The sequence below is a fragment of the Nerophis ophidion genome, linkage group LG01 (assembly GCF_033978795.1).
Source record: "Nerophis ophidion isolate RoL-2023_Sa linkage group LG01, RoL_Noph_v1.0, whole genome shotgun sequence".
Classification (NCBI taxonomy): Eukaryota; Metazoa; Chordata; class Actinopteri; order Syngnathiformes; family Syngnathidae; genus Nerophis; species Nerophis ophidion.
In genome coordinates, this window is record NC_084611.1 from 79,274,116 (window position 1) to 79,291,469 (window position 17,354).

The 17,354-nt window shown below is 39.7% G+C and overlaps 1 protein-coding gene across 8 annotated transcripts in view; it reads right to left on the reverse strand.

Annotated features, from left to right (window-relative positions):
• The window catches only part of limch1a (LIM and calponin homology domains 1a), a 105,452-nt gene that overhangs the window by 9,996 nt on the left and 78,102 nt on the right, over nt 1-17,354 (reverse strand). For 5 of the 8 annotated variants that reach the window (XM_061912474.1, XM_061912466.1, XM_061912449.1 and 2 more), the window contains 11 exons: nt 16,656-16,788; nt 16,426-16,580; nt 12,116-12,665; nt 9,418-9,711; nt 9,248-9,359; nt 6,663-6,688; nt 6,325-6,438; nt 5,407-5,499; nt 3,901-4,069; nt 1,942-2,041; nt 1,786-1,845 (listed from right to left, as the gene is read on the reverse strand). In XM_061912474.1, the coding sequence (XP_061768458.1) occupies nt 1,786-1,845; nt 1,942-2,041; nt 3,901-4,069; nt 5,407-5,499; nt 6,325-6,438; nt 6,663-6,688; nt 9,248-9,359; nt 9,418-9,711; nt 12,116-12,665; nt 16,426-16,580; nt 16,656-16,788 (1,806 nt within the window). The remainder of the gene's footprint in view (nt 1-1,785; nt 1,846-1,941; nt 2,042-3,900; nt 4,070-5,406; nt 5,500-6,324; nt 6,439-6,662; nt 6,689-9,247; nt 9,360-9,417; nt 9,712-12,115; nt 12,666-16,425; nt 16,581-16,655; nt 16,789-17,354) is intronic. The other 3 variants (XM_061912458.1, XM_061912494.1, XM_061912485.1) reach the window with 3 other exon arrangements.

The window sequence follows — 17,354 nt, forward strand, 5'->3', positions numbered from 1 at the left end:
GAAATTTGTATTAGTAGATTGCACAGTACAGCACATATTCCATACAATTGACCACAAAATGGTAACACCGGAATACGTTTTTCAACTTGTTTAAGTTGGGGTCCACGTTAATTAATTCATGGTAAAACGATGTATCACAATGTCAGTGTTTTAAATCGGACAATATCAATACTTTTTGATATTTTTTTATCACGTATAGAAAATAAGGACCAGGTGAAAAATATTTTTAATGTAAACATTATTTCAAATGTAACCTTCCTCTGATTACAATCCCCTTAGATATCAAGGCAGAAAGGAAAGGAAATGTCAACACAAGCATGGAAAACACTGAAACGATGTAAACAACATTCTAAAATCACATTGAACACTTAATAATAACCTTTTAAAATGAAGGTGCAAATAGGGAATATGGAAGAAATGCTTAATAAAGTGTAACAAAATAATGCAAAGTGAGAAAATGAGAAGAATTGTTTTCTGTAAGTTTAGCGCCAGGCTGTGCTCTGAAGGGTGAGCACGGCTAAGGTGGTGTGGTATGACCGGTCATGGTTTTGAGACCGGTCATGGATTTAGGACAAGCAGACCACATTGGTCTGACTACGGTTCTATAAAAAAAATCCCCACATCTGCCATACTGTCGTCGAGGTGACTTTTTCTGTTATATCCACAATTTATTTGGTCTCTGCAGCACTCATTTATACTATACTTCATGCAAAGACTCAACCACAAAAAACAAGAAGGCGCAACCCATGTTGTGTTTTAGCTTTATCCTGCCTTGTTCTTTTTTGCACCTGTGTAATCAGTGTTTCATCCTCGGCGAGGGGCGGACTTTGTGGCACACCTTATTGTATCCAGAACTCCTCTCGTGCATGCACCTACTTCACCAGTTCTGGTACGTTTTCGCTACTTTGTCCCGAATTCCCTAACCTCTTGTGTGTTTATTTCCTAGTCCCCCTGAGGTAAAAGGATTTCTTGTGTTGGACTCTTGTCCTGCTCAGTGTGCCCAGGCCTTTCTCCCGCCGACCTCTGAGGAACCTATTTAGTCCAGATAAAATGGTGTGCGTTTCTGCCCCATCGCCCTTAGTTATCCCTTTTTGTCTAATTAAATGTTTTAATTTTTTTGTAATCCCACCTTGTCTCCCGTCTCTGCATCCTGGGGTCACCCGCACTTGACCAAGACCTTAACAACCCAACTTGATACTGTCACCTGATAGGCTGTTAGCGTGTCACTCCCACTGATCAGTGATCATTTCCTGCGTTGCTCGGTTACCAGAGAGCGAGTCCCTTTGTTAATGCAACCAACCTTGTTTTGCAACTAATGTATTTTTACGCCAAAGGAAAAAAAAAAAGCGAACGTTTCATCAAATGCATATTTTATTGATATCGATTTGAAGTGAAGTGAAGTGAAGTTTATATAGCGCTTTTCTCAAGTGACTCAAAGCGCTTTACATTGTGAAACCCAATATATAAGTTACATTGATTTAAACCAGTGTGGGTGGCACTGGAAGCAGGTGGGTAAAGTGCCTTGCCCAAGGACACAATGGCAGTGACTAGGATGGCGGAAGCGGGGATTGAACCTGCAACCCTGAAGTTGCTGGCACAGCCGCTATACCAACCGAGCTATAACCGGTATTACGTGTCTATCGCGATATAGCTCAATATCGTTTTATCGCCCGGCCCTAAATTTCATCTTTCAGTGGTTAGCTTCTTGTTACACTTGTATCACAGTTAGTCAATAAACATCTATGATGGCTACAGTTTGACCCTGGAACAGATGAATGCACTCACCTGGTGGGTGATGGAGGCAACTGCTGCTGTTTTGCTGTGATACCCTCATGGGAATCGCACCTGTTTTTTTATCAAACCCCAAATGAAACACAAAAAAAGAAGATTACAAATCGGTTCAGTTTTACCAATGCTTTGTCATGAAACCACTTGGCAGACCTTTTCACGCCTTGTGGTAGATTCGGCTGAAGGTTACGGTCCAGGGATGTCGTTTTCCACATGTCCTGCTTCTTACATGTCTCACTCTCATGAGAAGAATCTGCGACAACATAAGTTCTTTAGAACAACGGCAGATACTGTAGAAATTACTTATGTATACCGTATTTTCCAGACCATAGGGCACACTGGATTATAAGGCGCACTGCCAATGAGCAGGTCTACTGAGGTCTATTTTCATACAAAAGGCTTATAAAATTAAAGGAGTCATATTAATATATATATCCATCCATCCATTTTCTACCGCTTATTCCCTTTCGGGGTCGCGGGGGGCGCTGGCGCCTATCTCAGCTACATATATTTTTTTTAATTGGAAACACTTCCCTTTGGTCTACATAACATGTAATGTTGGTTCTTTGGTCAAACTGTTCCATAGATTATGTTTTACAGACCATCTTCAAGGCGCTTTCTGACAGTGGCTCATCTTCGACAGTGTCTTTTCTCTGTCATCTTTGTTGTAGCGGTGTAGCGTGCAAGGACGGGAGTGGAAGAAGTGTCAAAAGATGGAGTTAACTGTTTTAATGATATTCAGGACATTCAGCATCTCCTCATCCGTGGCTCACTAGTGCAAAAACAACGCCGCAAATGTGTCCCGTGAAAAAACGTTCAACCGGAACTCTCTAATAACTGTAAAGTTCCATGGGTGAATAATGTAAACTCACTACACCGGTATGTTTTAGCGCTTTTATGGCGAGTTTACTGACAGATATAAGTAAGAACTTTACACTCTTTTATATTAAAAATGGCAACAGCGTAGGATTAATTTCACATAACAAGAAGATAGAGAAAAAGAAGAAGCTTATCGACGACGGCCTCGCCACAGACTACAAAGGCAGACTTGCGCACATTTTCAGGACTTATGCAGGTCAAAAAATACAGATCAGCAGGTACCAGAAGGCAAGAAAAAATGCTTTTACATAATATTGGGAAACAAAACGCCAGATAACATGTCTTACCTTATACACACACCATAACAATACTCGTGTGTTGAAGCACAGTACAATCAATCAAGTGGTACGGCTTCATAGCTTACAAAAGTCCAGCTAAAACATTTTGATATATTTTTGAGCACCGTGTGTAATGTTCTATATTTTCAATGGAACATATAAAAAGTTTGTGTTGTTTACTTGAGTCATATTGCAGTCTACAGTTATCTTTTATGTTTGACTGCCATCTACTGGTCACACTAAATTTCCATGGGTGAATAATGTAAACTCACTACACTGGTATGTTTTAGCGCTTTTATGGCGAGTTTACTGACAGATATAAGTAAGAACGTTACACTCTTTTATATTAAAAATGGCAACAGCGTAGGATTAATTTCACATAACAAGAAGATGGAGAAAAAGAAGAAGCTTATCGACTACGGCCTCTCCACAGACTACAAAAGCGGATTTGCACACATTTTCAGGACTTATGCAAGTCAAAAAATACAGATCAGCAGGTACCAGAAGGCAAGAAAAAATGCTTTTACATAATATTGGGAAACAAAACGCCAGATAATATGTCTTACCTTATACACACACCATAACAATACTCGTGTGTTGAAGCACAGTACAATCAATCAAGCGGTGCGGCTTCATAGCTTACAAAAGTCCTGCTAAAACATTTTGATATATTTTTGAGCACCGAGTGTAATGTTATATATTTTCAATGGAACATATAAAAAGTTTGTATTGTTTACTTGAGTCATATTGCTGTCTACATTTATCTCTTATGTTTGACTGCCATCTACTTGTCACACTTATCATTTCACCATGTACCAAATACAATAGCTTCGAGGTCAGTAAACAAAACTAAAATTATTTCGTACATTAGGCGCACGAGTTCTGAGAAAATGAAAGGATTTTAAGTGTGCCTTATCGTCCGAAAAATACGGTACTTATAATATATATCTTTCACCTTGGAGGAACTGCAGCTTTGACACATGCTGATCTTCTTTTTGCCCATTTTGCTCATGAATGAGATTGCGAATGGCGTCGTCGTTGTCGTGTGATGCTGGGGACGCAGTCCCCGGATGGACTAGCTGCTGTTGGAGGGGCGCTACAGTCTCCTCCAAAATCTTTCTCTCCTGCAGGAGGGAATGCAGACAAAGTAGTGATGCACATTCACTATATTCAAGGGGGCTTATTACAGTGTAACATCTGTATTCCTCTCCTCTTTGATGGCATTTTTGAAGACTTTACCCTGCACAAAAACTCACCAATTTGTGCAAGTTCGTCTCGTCTGGCAAGAAGTTTTATATACGGAGGGTATCGAACATAACATTTAAAAAAATTTATTGTCAATTTCCCTCTTAAAAATTTGAAAAACATTTGCCCCGCCCACCAGATTCACTTTTCGTCACAAAAATTGCCGGAGACGTCTACCATGACAAGAAGCATGTTAATGTCTCAAGAACCCGGATTTGAAAACAAACAGGAAGTCGGCCATCTTGGTTTGCGTCGGCAAAAAACAAAAGTTGTACTTTTACCGAATGAGTTGCGGTTAAAAAGATAGATACTAAAAAGCTCCCAGAAGGGCTGGTGATTGAGCAGCGGTTATAACTTTGTACTTCACTAATTAATTTTCAATAACACTTTTTTTCAATACTATAAACTGGTATCATATGTTGAGGTAGTTATGTTGTAGTTGTAAAAAACCCAAAAAGGTCAGATAACGAAACACGGTACGTTAAAATGCCATTTATTGGTGCCGATGACAATGATCGGTTGTTTTCTTAATAAAACTAGAATAAAAACTAGGACATGATAAAAATATAAATATTTCCATCCATTGATTTTTTCCCTTGACCCTTTCAGGGTTGCGGGGGGGTTGTCGCTGGAGCCTATCTCTCAGCTGCATTCGGGCGGGAGTATGGGTACACCCTGGACAAGTCGCCACCTCATCACAGGGCCAACACAGATAGACAGACAACATTCACACTCACATTCACACACTAGGGCCAATTTAGTGTTGCCAATCAACTATCCCCTGGTGCATGTCTTTGGAGGTGGGAGGAAGCCGGAGTACCCACGCATTCACGGGGAAAACATGCAAACTCCACACAGAAAAATCCAGAGCGCAGGATCGAACCCAGGACCTTGGTATTGTGAGGCAGGCTCACTAACCTCTCTACCACCGTGCTGCACATATAAATATTTGTCTAAATATAAAAATGCACTACCTTACCGGTTGCATATAAGCTTCAACTACTTTACATTGCTGCATGAGACCCATGAACTAGAATCCAAAGGCTGCAACATTTGCTTTGACTCTGACTCATTTTCCAATCCAGTCCCCAGATGGGTGGCACACACATGCACCGTGTGCCATCACTGACACCGCTCGCAAATGCAAATCGGTTCTCATCGTTCACTTCAAAAGACTCGATTCGTTCACAAACGTTGCGTCTGTTGACAGTAGTACCTCTTCGTTGTGTTTGCGCTCCTGCTCCCGCACCTCCAGCTGAGCCTTCTCCCACTCCTTCTTCAGCTTCTCCTGCTCCTTCTGGTACTGCTCCTTGTACGGAGACACAACGGGAATGTTAGCATGCATAATATGTGTAATTTTACACTGGCCAAAAATAATAAATAAACCGTAATTCCTTGAATTGCCGCTGGGGCGCTAATTAATTTAAAACCTCTTCTCACTCCTGCGCTTACCAAAGGCATGCGGTAAAAGTAAGCATGCGCTAATTATTTTAAAACCTCTTCTCACTCCGGCACTTACCAAAGGTATGCAGTAAAAATTTGAGTGTGATGTAAGCTTGGACCTTAAATCATACTGAATAGCTCTTAATCTTCTTCCCTTTATGCGATTTCAAATTACCGGTATTGAGATCAGCCTTCCATTTTGAAAATGATGACAGGGGAAGTGTCACTCGTGACGTCACGAGTTTGACCAGGCGGTAATACTAAGCACGCGCTAATTATTTTGGGAAGCGAGTTTGACCCGGCAGTAATTACAAGGCAGACGCGTACTATATGCCCTGCGGCAATTCAAGGAAATACGGTACTTCCTCTGCCTTGTTTTTATTGAACACTTGGGCCTACAACGCTACTATATTTTATTGTTGGTTACTATGGTGGTACTTGGCGAGCCAATTTTTTGCTACTTTATGAGGACTGACAAGCATGTGGGTGCGCCAAAAAAAAGTACCGGCTTCATGATACTGAAAATTGTAGGTATTGATGTATTTTTTTGTGTGTTGGTGTCAAAGTATCGATACTTTTGACAACCCGAGCAGTAAGTAAAGCCTTTGTTGTTTTTACAAAGCCATCAGAGGTAAACAACCAGGGAGCCACCATGCAAACACAAAGCATCCTCATCATTCCACCCGTGTACCTGAAGGAGGCGCTCCTGCTCTTGTTGCCACCTTTCCACCCGTTTACGCTCCTCATTGGGGTCCCAGACCCAGTGATTAACACGTTTAGCCAAGTTCAACATGGGGGTCTCAATCTAATCGGACCCCATCCGACAACCAAACACACACACAGAAAGAGACACACACACACACACACACACACATAGAGAGCAAAAGGACAGAAAAAGAGGAAAGGTAAGGATACATGTTTGACTACATCTACAGGACACAAGAGGTAAACAGGAAGTCAAATTGGGCAAGGAAGGAGAAGCTAAATCCAAGTGAAAGAAAAAGGCTGACGTAGTTTGAATGTACTCACGCTCACACTGCTCTCCTCCAGTCCTTCTGTGGATGGAAGACAGGGCAGATGATGAAGTTCAAAGTTCGGGGAATACTTTTACATGCTGGCATGAAGGCTGACATAAGCTGCCTATTGAAACTGGTCAATGCATCACAGCATATCATAGCATTCCCAATGGTAAAACTTACGGACTCAATTTTTAGTTATTGCCGGTTACTTGGCTTGTCGAATATCAGCCTAATTCAGTTTTACACATTATTAAAGGCATGCAATATACAGTGATGTGCTTACTCAACTGGGCCCTGTCTTGTATTGATAGCTACATGAATCTATTCCCTGCAGATAGTGCCATCAAAAAAAGCACTTCATATTTAAATCCACACAAAAAAAAAAAAAAAAAATTCATGATTTAAACGTAGAGAATGAGAGGGAGACGGTTGCAAACCGCAAACAGTCGGGGATCTACTGTATTTAAATAAATATTTGAATTTAAATACATTATTTCCAAAAATATATTTTATAATAAATTAACTTAATAAAATCAACCAATTTAAAAAAATGGTAAACCATCGAGACTAAGCGGCATGTTTTGGAATGCGAGAAAAGCTAACAAAAATAGGTATTTAAATATTTAAATATATATATATATATATATATGTATATATATATATATATACACACATTTGTATATACTATTTAATGTTAATTTTGTTTCTTGATTTTTCATTTACTTACAATATTGTTGTTGTTTTTTTCCTTTTATCAGTTAGATATAAAATCAAAAGTAATTATAATAACAATAATTATAATTCTACTAAATTATTATTATTATATTTCACATTGTACATATGATATGAATAGAAACATATCATATGTACAATAATAAAATAATGTAAAAAATTAGGCAAATTAGTTTTTGAATTGTCAAACTGTGTACAAGTAGACGTTGTGTTTTTGGTTTTTATATATAAATACATAAATAAATGATAAATGGGTTGTACTTGTATAGCGCTTTTCTACCTTCAAGGTACTCAAAGCGCTTTGACACTACTTCGACATTTACCCATTCACACACACATTTACACACTGATGGAGGGAGCTGCCATGCAAGGCGCCAACCAGCACCCATCAGGAGCAAGGGTGAAGTGTCTTGCTCAGGACATAACGGACGTGACGAGGTTGGTACTAGGTGGGATTTGAACCAGGGACCCTCGGTTTGCGCACGGCCACTCCACCACTGCGCCACGCCGTCATCTACATTATTTAACATAATTGGACAAACATAAATGTATAACCCAAAGACAGCACAAGACTAAAATATTATACGTTAAACCGTGATAGACGAAAACCCAAAACGTGGTACTTCAAAATCCAATATATATTTGAGATATTTCATAAAAGGCGAGGAATAATTGTTTGTGTGGAATTCTGTCAATTAGATGTAATTGGTTGTTTATTAATCGAATAATCATGCCCTAAAGCAGGGGTCGGGAACCTGTGGCTCCGGAGCCGCATGCGGCTCTTGGATCACTCTGATGTGGCTCAGCTGCATACTTGCCAACCCCCCAATGTTTTCCGGATTTCAGTGCCTCTCCCAGAAATCTCCCAGGATAACATTCTCAGCTTTTCACCCGGACAACAATATTGAGGGCGTGCCGTGATGGCAATGCCTTAAACGTCCTCTCGACCATGTCGTTGCGTCCGCTTTAATACTATGCTATCTGAGTGCATCTAGTGGGCGGCTGCTGACTCAACGCGCAAGTGACTGCAAGGCATACTTGTTCAACAGCCACACAGGTTACACTGAGGGTTGTGATATAAACAACTGTAACACTTTTACTAATATGCGCCAAACTGTGAACCCACACCAAACAAGTGGTATCACAGTGTGGCGCATATTACTAAGAGTACTAAAGTTGTTTATATCACAACCCTCAGTGTAACCTGTATGGCTGTTGAGCAAGTATGCCTTGCAGTCGCTTATGTTTGTCTGCAGAAGCCTCATGCAACATGTGAATGGGCTGGTAAGCTGTTTGTTACGGTTGTAGAGGGCGCTAAACGCATTTTCATCATAGCACGCCCTTATTATTGTTGTTTGGGTGAAAACCAGCAGACAGTCGAAAGAATGGTTGCTCTGAAACTCGGTAGTCTCCCGGAAAAATTGAGATGGTTGGCAAATGTGATGTTGTCAAGCGGCATTCAAATAAAACCCGCGGGCTGCACTAATATTAAATTTTCATATTAAGGTGCGGGCCGCGAGTCTGAGACCCCTGGTTAATACATAGCACAAAGCAAAAAAAAACTTTGCACGCTGTGTTATTTCATTTTAAATTTCAAAAGAGTCTTGTGGCTACCATAGTTTTCTTTATTTTGTGAAACGGGTTCAAAATGGCTCTTTGAGTGGTAAAGGTTGCCGACCCCTGCCCTAAAGCAACTGAGACAAATACAACATGCAATACATGGCTGCAACCAGCAGAGAGAGCACTATTCAGCTGATAGGACAAGAAGCTCAGAACATTCAGAGATGAATAATATTCTGTAAAAAACAATGAATCAATATTTTCAATCACTAAATGTGTCTTTCCCGTGTGAAGCAGAGGTACCTGTGACGGTGGGAGAATATTCCGGGATGCTGATGGTCGACGATGATGATAAAGATGGCGACCGAGCCGGCTGCTCTCCTGTTGCCTTCTCAAACGTGGTAGTGTTGTTCATCTGTAAGTAAAATATTCAATAGCGGTGATCACGCAGGCTCTGCCTTGAGAAGACATACCTGGTCGTCAACCTCCAGTTGGTGTGGCTCCACCACCGTTTGGGTGAGTTCCGTGACGATGGTGGTCTTGGTGATGCAGTTTCTCCCGCTGAACAGCGAGCTGATGGTGGAAGAGGACGACGAGAAGGACGAGGAAGAGGACGAGGAGGATGACGCCTGAAGAGGAGTATGGAACTTGTCTGGCATCTCGGGGACACTTTCAGGATCCAAAGACGAAGCCTCGTTTGCCAAAAAGTCTTTCTTCTCTGACGGCGAAGCGGGCGAGTCCCCGTTTATCCGTACGAGGCCGTCCATCTGAGGGCCGACATGGATTAGGAGTGTAAGGACTAATAATGACTCACTGTGATAACAACAAACAAGACAACAAAAAACAAAAAAAAAGGCAGATGCCAGCCTATTCTCCTTGTCCTTTCTCTACTATGTGAGCCAGCAAAGACCCTCCTAAAGGGATCATATTATGATTTTTTTCCTACATTTAAAACACATTCTTTTGGTCTACATACCAGATCATATCTGTGCAGTTCCCAAATACACAAGGTAATTCTGTGTCGCAACCAGGGGTCATTAATATTATTAATTGAAATAATTATATTATTCATTTGGTTTATTTTTTTATTAGGTTTATATGGAATTTAGATGGATTCATCGTAATATTTTATTCATGTATTATTTAAAATGATTCCTTTTAAAATTACACTGTTGTATTTTATAGAGATTACTTATTATATACATACATATCTTTTAAGTGAGTTTTTTATCAAATTAGGTAGCATTTTTTTATTTATTCATAATATTTTTCAATTGTTACACGTGTTATTTGTATTGTGTTTTAAAAAAATGACAATGTTAGATTACATATTGATTTTACATAGATTTATTTGGTTTATTCATTGAATTGTTTGATAGAAAAGATTTTCAAATTATATTTTCCTGTTTTAACATTTTATGTTTTCAATGTACAGTAATACAGTTATTATAATATTATATTATGTATTTTGAGGTTTTTTAAATTAATTTATATTGATTTTTCTAGTTTATTTTTTTTAAAATTACTTTAAAATAAATAAAAATCAATTTACTATCCATTATTATTATTAATATTATTATTATTATTGCCACGTGTGTTTTTTCAATTCAATTTTTTTATTATGTTATAAAATACTATACATATATGTATATATATACACATATATATATATATATATATATATATATATATACTGTATATATATACACATATATATATACAGTATATAAATAATAAATAAATAAATGGGTTATACTTGTATAGCGCTTTTCTACCTTCAAGGTACTCAAAGCGCTTTGACACTACTTCCACATTTACCCATTCACACACACATTCACACACTGATGGAGGGAGCTGCCATGCAAGGCGCCAACCAGCACCCATCAGGAGCAAGGGTGAAGTGTCTTGCTCATGACACAACGGATGTGACGAGGTTGGTACTAGGTGGGATTTGAACCAGGGACCCTCAGATTGCGCACGGCCACTCTCCCACTGCGACACGCCGTCCCTATATATATATACAGTATATATATATATATATATACTGTATATATATATATATATATATATATATATATATATATATATATATATATATATATATATATAATTATCTCTATTCATTTCTGTATTTATATTTATAATATAATTTGTATTTGTTGTTAATTATTGTCTTTATGTCTGCACTTAAATGTAGAATATATGTAGAATATATTTCTATTATATATTATATATATGTTATATATTATTTATTATTATTATTGTGAGCGAACTGTGGTGCTGAATATCCCCCAGGGATCAATAAAGTACTTTCTATTCTATTCAATCAATCAATCAATGTTTACTTATATAGCCCTAAATCACTAGTGTCTCAAAGAGGCTGCACAAACCACCACGACATCCTCGGTAGGCCCACATAAGGGCAAGGAAAACTCACACCCAGTGGGACATCGGTGACAATAATGACTATGAGAACCTTAGAGAGGAGGAAAGCAATGGATGTCGAGCGGGTCTAACATGATACTGTGAAAGTTCAATCCACAATGGATCCAACACAGTCGCGAGAGTCCAGTCCAAAGCGGATCCAACACAGCAGCGAGAGTCCCGTTCACAGCGGAGCCAGCAGGAAACCATCCCAAGCGGAGGCGGATGAGCAGCGCAGAGATGTCCCCAGCCGATACACAGGCAAGCAGTACATGGCCACCGGATCGGACCGGACCCCCTCCACATTCTATTCTATTATTTTTAAAATATTTATAGAAAAAGTAAGCATCATTTTTTTCAATTGCCAATCGTTTAATTTTTTTGTTCGTTTTCAAATTTAATTTCGATTTAAGTTTTTAAAACAAACCAGGAATTAGTTCAATATGTATTTTTAAAACTGTTGAGCTTTTTTTATGGATTCTTAAAGATGTTTTATGATTCTATATCAATTGTGTTTTTTCATTCTTTAATTTAATTTCCATTTTAAAGTTTATGAGTAAATATGATTTATTTACAATTAATATAATACACATTATCAATATTGGCTATCTATCCATTTAGTTATTAGAAATGTTTATTTTTTTTTCAGATTTTTTTTCCGTTTATATCTGGCAGCACACATAAAAAATAAGATTATCTTATGTAGCCTTTGGTCACATGACACTAACAGGAAGCGCTTGCGTTCACCTTGACTCCATGTGAGCTCCGAGGCTGGCAGTAGGGCTTGGCGGCAAGCAGAGGGACGGGTCGGGAAGGTGCCGATGAAGGCGAGGGTATCGTCAGTACGGGCTTTACGGTGGGAGGTTGCATTTGTGTGACCTCAGGTGGGTTGATTCTGGGCTGTGAGGGAGCATCCACAGGGATTAGTTGTTCTGGACGTGTTAGGATTGGACGTTGGTTGAATTCTTTGGATGTGTTTTCTGGAGAGTGGAGCGTCCCGGTGGGCGTCAGCGGGTTGGAGAAAGTGTCAAGTGTCACTGTTTTTATCTCTTCACATTTCATGCTGTCCTCTTCTGTTGATGCTGGCTCCTCCAACATTTCATTAACTGCTTCCTGCGTGTGGGGCGCCTGATTTAGGGCCTCTTCGGGGTCCGAGGTGGACCTGGGGAGCTTGAGGTAGTCCAGAGTGGCGTCGCTGATGGTGAAGCGGAGAGCGTAGCGTTGCAGAACCATGGCCGCCTCCTCTGGAGTGGCTGCGTTGCGATAGGCCTCGCACAGCTCTGCTTCTCGGCGCTCCCTGGAAACAAGAAGAGATTAAATTTGCTCTTCTTGGACACGTTTTTAGAACCATGATTTGAGAAAAGTCACTTCTTTGAAAGAAGAGTTTCATCACAGCTCTAAAACCTTCCCCATTTTCAATCTGTTTTATGTAAAACACATGTTCATTGTGAAATGATATTTTCTTAAAGGGAAACATTATCACAATTTCAGAAGGGTTGAAACCAATAAAAATCAGTTCCCAGTGGCTTATTTTATTTTTTGAAGTGTTTTTCAAAATTTTACCCATCCAGGAATATCCCTAAAAAAAGCTTTAAAGTGCCTGATTTTCGCTATCTGTGAAGCCATCGTCCATTTTCCTGTGACGTCATCCAGTGATGCCAATACGAATAGCACAGCAAGATATAGCGACATTAGCTCGGATTCAGACTCGAATTTCAGCGGCTTAAGCGATTCAAAAGATTACGCATGTATTGAAACGGATGTTTGGAGTATGGAGGCAGATAGCGAAAACGAAATTGAAGAAGAAACTGAAGCTATTGACGCTATTCGGCCATGTTTGCCTTAGCATCGCTGGTAAAATGTGCAGACCAACGATCGGAAGTTTCGCATCTTGTGACACTTGACCAACTTAAATCCATCGATTGGTAAGTGTTTGTTTGGCATTAAATGTGGGTGGAGGGAAACGCGGGATGCAAATATAGTTTAAAATGTACATACAGCTAGCCTAAATAGCCTATTAGCATCGATTAGCTAGCAGTCATACCGCGACCAACTATGTCTGATTAGGACATAAGTCAATAACATCAACAAAACTCACCTTTGTGATTTAGTTGACTTTATCGTTGGAAATGCATCTGCAGGTTATCCATACATCTCTGTGCCATGTCTGCCTTAGCATCGCCGGTAAAATGTGCAGACACTCCAGCACATTCAATGGGGGTCTGGCGGCAGATTTCTTTTGACTTTATCGTTGGAAATGCATCTGCTTTGAGTGTCGCAGGATATCCACACAATCTTGCCATCTCTGTAGTAGCATAGCTTTCGTCGGTAAAGTGTGCGGAACAAACGACTGACCATTTCGTCGGCTTTGCCCACACCCTCGTATTTTGAACAAATTTCGTCCAATTTCTTGCCACTTTCGCATCTTTGGGCCTGTGGTGCAACTTGAATCCCTCCCTGTTAGTGTTGTTACACCCTCCGACAATACACCGACGAGGCATGATGTCTCCAAGGTTCCAGAAAATAGTCGAAAAAACGGAAAATAACAGAGCTGAGACGCGGTGTTGGTAATGTGTTTGAGAAAATGGCGGCTTTATTACCTAGGTGACGTCACGTTCTGACGTCATCGCTCCGAGAGCGATAAATAGAAAGGCGTTTAATTCGCCAAAATTCACCAATTTAGAGTTCAGAAATCGGTTAAATAAATATATGGTCTTTTTTCTGCAACATCAAGGTATATATTGACGCTTGCATAGGTCTGGTTATAATGTTCCCCTTTAACCTTTATCATGAAAAGCAAAACTCACGGTATATTTTCTAGGTTTGTCCCGATACTGATATTTTGGGACTGGGACCGGTACAAAAATGTATTCCGGTACTTTTCAATACTTTTCTAAATAAAGGCGACCACAAAAAATGGCATTATTGGCTTTTTATCAACTATAAAATCTCACGGTACAGTAAACATATCTTTCTTATTGCAATCGAAGAACAATTTTGGCCTTAAATAAAATAGTGAACATACAAGACCACTTGTTTTTTAGTAGTAAGTAAACAAAACCTCCTAATTAGTCTCCTGACATATGCAGTAACATATTGTGTCATTTATCATTCTATTATTTTGTCAAAACTATACAGGAGAAGCTGTAAAAATGGATTATTAATCTATTTGTTCATTTACCGTCAATATCTGCTTACATTCTCTTTTAAAATGTTCTATCTACACTTCTGTTAAAATGTAATAATCACTTATTTTTCTGTTGTTTGGATAATTTACTTTAGTTTTGGACGATACCACAAATTTAGGTATTGATCCGATACCAAGTAGTCACAGGATCATACATTGATCATATTCAAAGGACATCCATCCATCCATCCATTTTCTACCGCTTATTCTCTTTGGGGTTGCGGGGGGCGCTGGTGCCTATCTCAGCTACAATCGGGCGGAAGGCGGGGTACACCCTGGACAAGTCGCCACCTCATCGCAGGGTATTCAAAGGACATATATACTGAATTTATAAACATAATATCCATCCATACATTTTCTACCGCTTGTCCCTTTTGATATGAACTTTAAAGAAAAAAAAAAAGATTATGTGACAATAAAAAAATATCGATGTGATCATAGCGGTATCGACTGGAAACGCTGTTGTACTTGGTATCATTACAGTGGATGATAGGTGTAGATCCACCGATGGCATTTTGTTAGCGGTGACACCGGTGAGCTATTGTATCCCCCTACGGTGTGTAGTGAAGCATGTTTAGCTATTCCTCGTCCTGCAGGAATTATACTTATAAATCTCCCGGGGCAACCATTCTCCAGAATTTCTCCCGCTGGACAACAATATCAAGGTTGTGCCTTAAAAGGATCTGCCTTTAGCAATCTCTAAACCTGTCGTTACGTCTGTTTTTCCTCCATACAAACAGCGTACCGGCCAAGCCACATAGTATGTGCGGCTTATAAACACACACAAGTGAATGCACGCATACTTGGTCAACAGTCATACAGGTCACACTGAGGGTGACCGTATAAACAACTTTAACACTGTTACAAATATGCGCCACACTGTGAACCCACACCAAACAAGAATGGCCAACACATTTCGGGAGAACATCCGCACCGTAACACAACATAAACACAACAGAACAAATATACCCAATATGGATGGATTGTACTTTTTCGTCACTTATTGTTTGTCTTTGGTACACTAATGTGTATATTTCAGGCCATTGGTTCTTTGTTTTATTTTTGCAAAAATATAAATATATATTTTATATTCCTCTTTTTATCTTTGGTACGAACATTATTATGTAAGCTCAAAGTTAGTATTTATTTTTTTGGTTCTTTGTTGTTGCTATTTTTGTATTACAACATTGTATTATTTGATCATGTTGTACTGCATTGCAACATTTAGTTTTGTGCTTGTGTGATGTTTTTGCCTGGACCGAAGGAAGAATAGTCTCCACTGCGTTGTAGGCTAATTTTGATCCTTAATAAACTAAACTAAATTAAATCCAGAATCCCTTGCAGCACTAACTCTTCCGGGACGCTACAATATACATCCCCCCACAACCCCACCACCAAACCCCGCCTCCGCCCACCCCAGCACCTCCCCATTCTCCCGAATTCGGAGGTCTCAAGGTTGGCAAGTATGGCCATTTTGGGTCTGAAGCAGCTAAGCAGCTTTGGCAACAGCAACGATTTGCAAGAAATAGTATCGTCTCTTGCAGTTGAAATATGTCAACAACAAGTAGGTCGGGATTAGTTTTCGCCTCATTCCTGTGAGAATCCTGCGTGGGATTGAAAGATTAAGGAGCGGGTGTTGGTTCTTTTATCCAGGACTAGCTGCAATGTGCCCAAACCACCACTAAGTACTGTCCCTAAGCATATAAAACTGTATCCTCTCTTTTCTCGCACTATAGTAGTGCATTTTTCACTCACGCTTTAAGTGATGGATGAGGGAAAAACGTATCCAGTCCTACTGTAGGTGCCGTGCAGTGGAAAAGGGTGCATTGCTGTAGTACAGTACAAACTTCCTTTAAAGGACAATGCTTACTTATCCTCCACAATCTCCTTGTAGGTCTTGATGCTCTTCCTCCTGTTGCAGTCGCCTCCCTCTTCTTTCATTCTCTCCATCCTTTTCCTCTCCTCTTCTTTCTTGATCAGCTCCTGCGAGGTGCAGCGACGCCGGGTCTTCCACCGCGCCAAGTCCTGTCGGCAAACATGACGTTATTGTACTTTTTCCACCCGCGGAAGGTGGGTTGTAACACGTTTGCGCGCTCTTACGCTTCGCCACTGGTCGTCCTCCTCTTGGAAGCTGTTGTACTGCTCATGCATGCGCTCGTGACGCGACACGCTGAGCGAGTGCGGAAAATGTCCCGCCTCGTCCTCGTTGACAATATCGCTCAGGCTCACGCTCCTAAACAGGAAAAAAAAACTTTTTGATATATATATGTATACAGTATATTATTGTATGTATATGTATGTGTGTCTGTATATGTGTGTGTATGTGTATGTTTGTATATGAGCGCCACTGGTTACATCACACTTTCGGCAATGCGAGTCGATAAACAAAGAAATAGCAAACAAATAAAAAAAATATTAAAAAGCAAGCTATGTTAGCGACAAACACCTTGAGAGTGAAGCAGGCTCGCCGTGGAAATACAGTGGAAATCTCCAAAGTCGAACACCTTTGGGGTGGTGAGAAATGTGGAATTCAACTAAAAGTTGGGGAGGGAAATAAAGGAAATGTAAAATAGAATCAGGGTTCTAACCACCGTCACACATGGGTCATGTGGCTGTAGGCAACCTCCTGATGTCTTTTTAAAAAAACTCTACAAGAGTGGTTCTCCAACTTTTTTTTTTACCAAGTACCACCTGAAAAAAAAACACTTAGCTCTTCAAGTGCCACCATAATGACAAACATTAAAATACAATAGCGTAGTTAAAGTTAAAGTTAAAGTACCACACACACTAGATGTGGCG